General features: G+C 50.5%; 1 protein-coding gene across 1 annotated transcript; it reads right to left on the reverse strand.

Annotated features, from left to right (window-relative positions):
- Window positions 1–1,541: 1,541 nt before the first annotated feature.
- F4813DRAFT_388444 (Di-copper centre-containing protein) lies at window positions 1,542–2,744 on the reverse strand (the record flags this gene model as incomplete). Its single annotated transcript, XM_049246703.1, has 2 exons — window positions 1,542–1,845; window positions 1,900–2,744. The coding sequence occupies 2 exons, from the start codon at window positions 2,742–2,744 to the stop codon at window positions 1,542–1,544; spliced, it is 1,149 nt and encodes a 382-aa protein (XP_049100642.1).
- Window positions 2,745–3,038: the final 294 nt, after the last annotated feature.

Raw genomic sequence — 3,038 nt, forward strand, 5'->3', positions numbered from 1 at the left:
TGGTCAAGGATAACTTTGGGATGAGCTGCGCCCTCCCTTCGTCTAGAAACCCATCTAAAGCAGCATGGGACGACCCGTCCCTCCACCTAAAAGTTATAATTCTAAGCAATTGACCAATCAGAAGCTTCAGCGAAGGTTCTACATATGATCATTAAGCTTGAGCTCGACATAGCTCAACGTCGGTGGGTACGTGACAAACAGGGCGGGGTAGCAACAGAGCTGTTCTTTCAAGAAAACTCAAAGCTGTTAAGCTGTTGAGCTATCATGTCAGATGACCTCTTCGACTTCATATCAAAGTCACGGGAATATACCGGTTTGGTCGACGATTTCGCTTAATGGGTCGACGCTAGCATCTAGTATGCCATCCTCTTTTAAATACGGGAAACTCGAGGCTTTCAGAACGTCATTCAGATATCCGCCTGATCCGTTTGAGGCCAAGACACTTGGTTAATGTCGAGATGACCACCAAGAGATGGCGTCGGACCTATTTTTTCGTCTAGCGGTAAACCGTCTTTACGAAGGGGCGAGTGCCGAGACGGCACGCACACACAAGTAGGCGCTCTCTTTTATCTTGTGCTTACTGCATAGACATACATACACTAAGAGTAATACGAGAGGAGGCATCGAGCCGCCAAAAGCAAGTATAATTCCAAAACATACGAGTAGGATTAGCCAAGGGCCCTTCCATTAATGAGCAAAAAAAAAAGAAGAAGAAGAAACTTACATAGAAAAGCATGAAAAAACGATAGATCGACAATCTTAATAACCGTGAAACTAGATCGGCACAGGATAGTAAATTTGTAACTTTGGGGAATAGAAACCCTGAGTTGTAATCCTGATAGGTAACTATTATATACATGCCTAATACGGCGGTATGTAGGAAGCAAGCAAGCATGTATACATACCTCATACATGACGCTGTGTAAGGCTGCTCTAAAAATAGGTAGGCAAGGTAGCCCTCGCATCCCATGACCGAAAAGATCTAGACAACGAATGCAGCGCGCGATTTAGGACTTCACGTTGTACATAGATGTGTTGTTCGTGGACCAGACCTATACTCGGTACGACTCTACATACCTACCTTACCTAGGGAGTTACGCAGATATGTTACGTAGGCTAGGTAGCTTTGCTTGTTCGCGCCATCCTTCCTATTCTCGCGATCGGGACTCTGTAGATTAATTCAGCGCAACATGCCTAGGTTAGGTTACTACGTAGGCTATCGGGGCCATATGTCATGTACGATAAACTAGTACGGCTACATACAGGAATTCAGTCGTTTAGACAGTCTACGAAGGTATTGTGTCACGTCGAGTCAGTAGCGCGAGGGAGTCATGCTATTGAACATTAGAGGTAGATTTGTCTAATTACAATAGTATTAGTTTCTATATATGTGAGTCAGGTAGATGTGTATTGTTAGTGGTAGTTGGATGGTATCTTAATTGCGTCCGGCACGCGCCGACCCCTCGTCTAAGCCATGGCAGTGTTTTCTAGGTACAGTGGGTGGTGTTTTTATATCACGGGGAAAGGAAAAAGCTACACGCTTAGTAGTCGTAGCGGTAGCAGAAGTGGCCCTGCAGGGTGTTGAGGAGATCGCGGACCTTGAGGTCGGGGCACTTGGAGCCGCAGATGTTGCCGATGTAGACCATGGTGTCCATGGTTAGCGGCGAGCAGTTGGCGCTGTCGGCGCACCCGCTGATGCTGGTGCGTCGCGACACGTCGTCGATCTGCCACTTGCGGAATGCGTAGTCTACGAACAAATGGTGCATGAAGAAAGCTGGGTCGCCGGGCGAGGCGATGGCATCGGCCATCAGACCGCCAACACCGTTGTGGCCTTGAGCGTGGAAACTGTATACAATGTTAGAAACTAGATTATGTTCAAAAGATGGGAAATAAACTCACGTGAATTCAACGCAACTGTGGAAGTCAGGGTACGAAGTTCGCGACATGCAGGCGTTCCAGGAGTCGATACCGGCCTGAGCAGTGCTCTGCTCGTTGACGGCACGCTGGAGACAGTGAGGGTTCTCGGTGGCCATGCCGGGTCCGAGACTTAGCTGCAGGCCGGCGAACTTTCCGCTGTTGATACAGACAGCAGCACCGTTGTTGGGACCGGGCAGGTTCCCGAAGTACTGGTTAGTGAAGATAGTCGCCTGGGCGAACTTTCCAGCCCACTTCTTCTCGTCCCACCACGGCATCGCCCTGTTGAAACCGCACTCGTCGCGGAGAACCTGCTCGAAAGCCCACACGTAGTACCGGTGCCACAGCAGGAACTTGTGCGTCTGCTTAGTCGTAGACGGGCTGTGGATGTTGGGCGAGTACGACTGGTGCAGGCGCACGAAATCCTCGTACCGGTTCTTCGCGGGGGCAAACTTGCCCGAGGCAGGCTTCTTGATCAAGCACTGGATAGCATCGACGAAGGCCTGCTTGTCCGAGGCAGAGTAGTTGTCCCACTCGTAGCGGATGGCCGGGTTGGCGCAGTCACCGTTGGCGGCGGTGCTGGCGACGCTCGCGGTGCTCATCTTCTCGTCGTTGGCACCGCCGCCGAAGACATCCTGGAGGATCTCCTTGGCCTTGGTCGAGATCGGCAGAGCGCCGAAGTTAGTTCCGAGGAGATCGATCTTGGCAATAGCATCCTCGATGGAAATCGAATGGACCTGTCCGAAAGTGTCGAGCGGTAGACCTTGCTGGACGGACGGGATCGACGCGGCCGATACGGCAGATACAAAAAGAGCGACAGAGACCTTCATGGTTGCGAATAGTAACCGTATATATCTACAATATACACGACGACTATAGGAAATATAACGAGTGACAGACGATCGAGACCGTTAAGGAAGCAGAGCCTAAGCCAAGCTGCCATTGAGGCGCCTACCAGGTTATATACCCTCTTCGGCCACTCGACCAGTTGCGGGTCCATTCATAGTCTTCTAGAGCCCTTTGTGGAGTGAGTTACCGACTACGACGTAGTATGGTGCATGTAGGTATGGATGAGAAAGCCTACACATCGTACCCCGGTCCTATGGAATTCGGGAATTAGCCGT

Source organism: Daldinia decipiens, assembly GCF_022478715.1.
Source record: "Daldinia decipiens strain CBS 113046 unplaced genomic scaffold F4813scaffold_12, whole genome shotgun sequence".
NCBI lineage: Eukaryota > Fungi > Ascomycota > Sordariomycetes > Xylariales > Hypoxylaceae > Daldinia > Daldinia decipiens.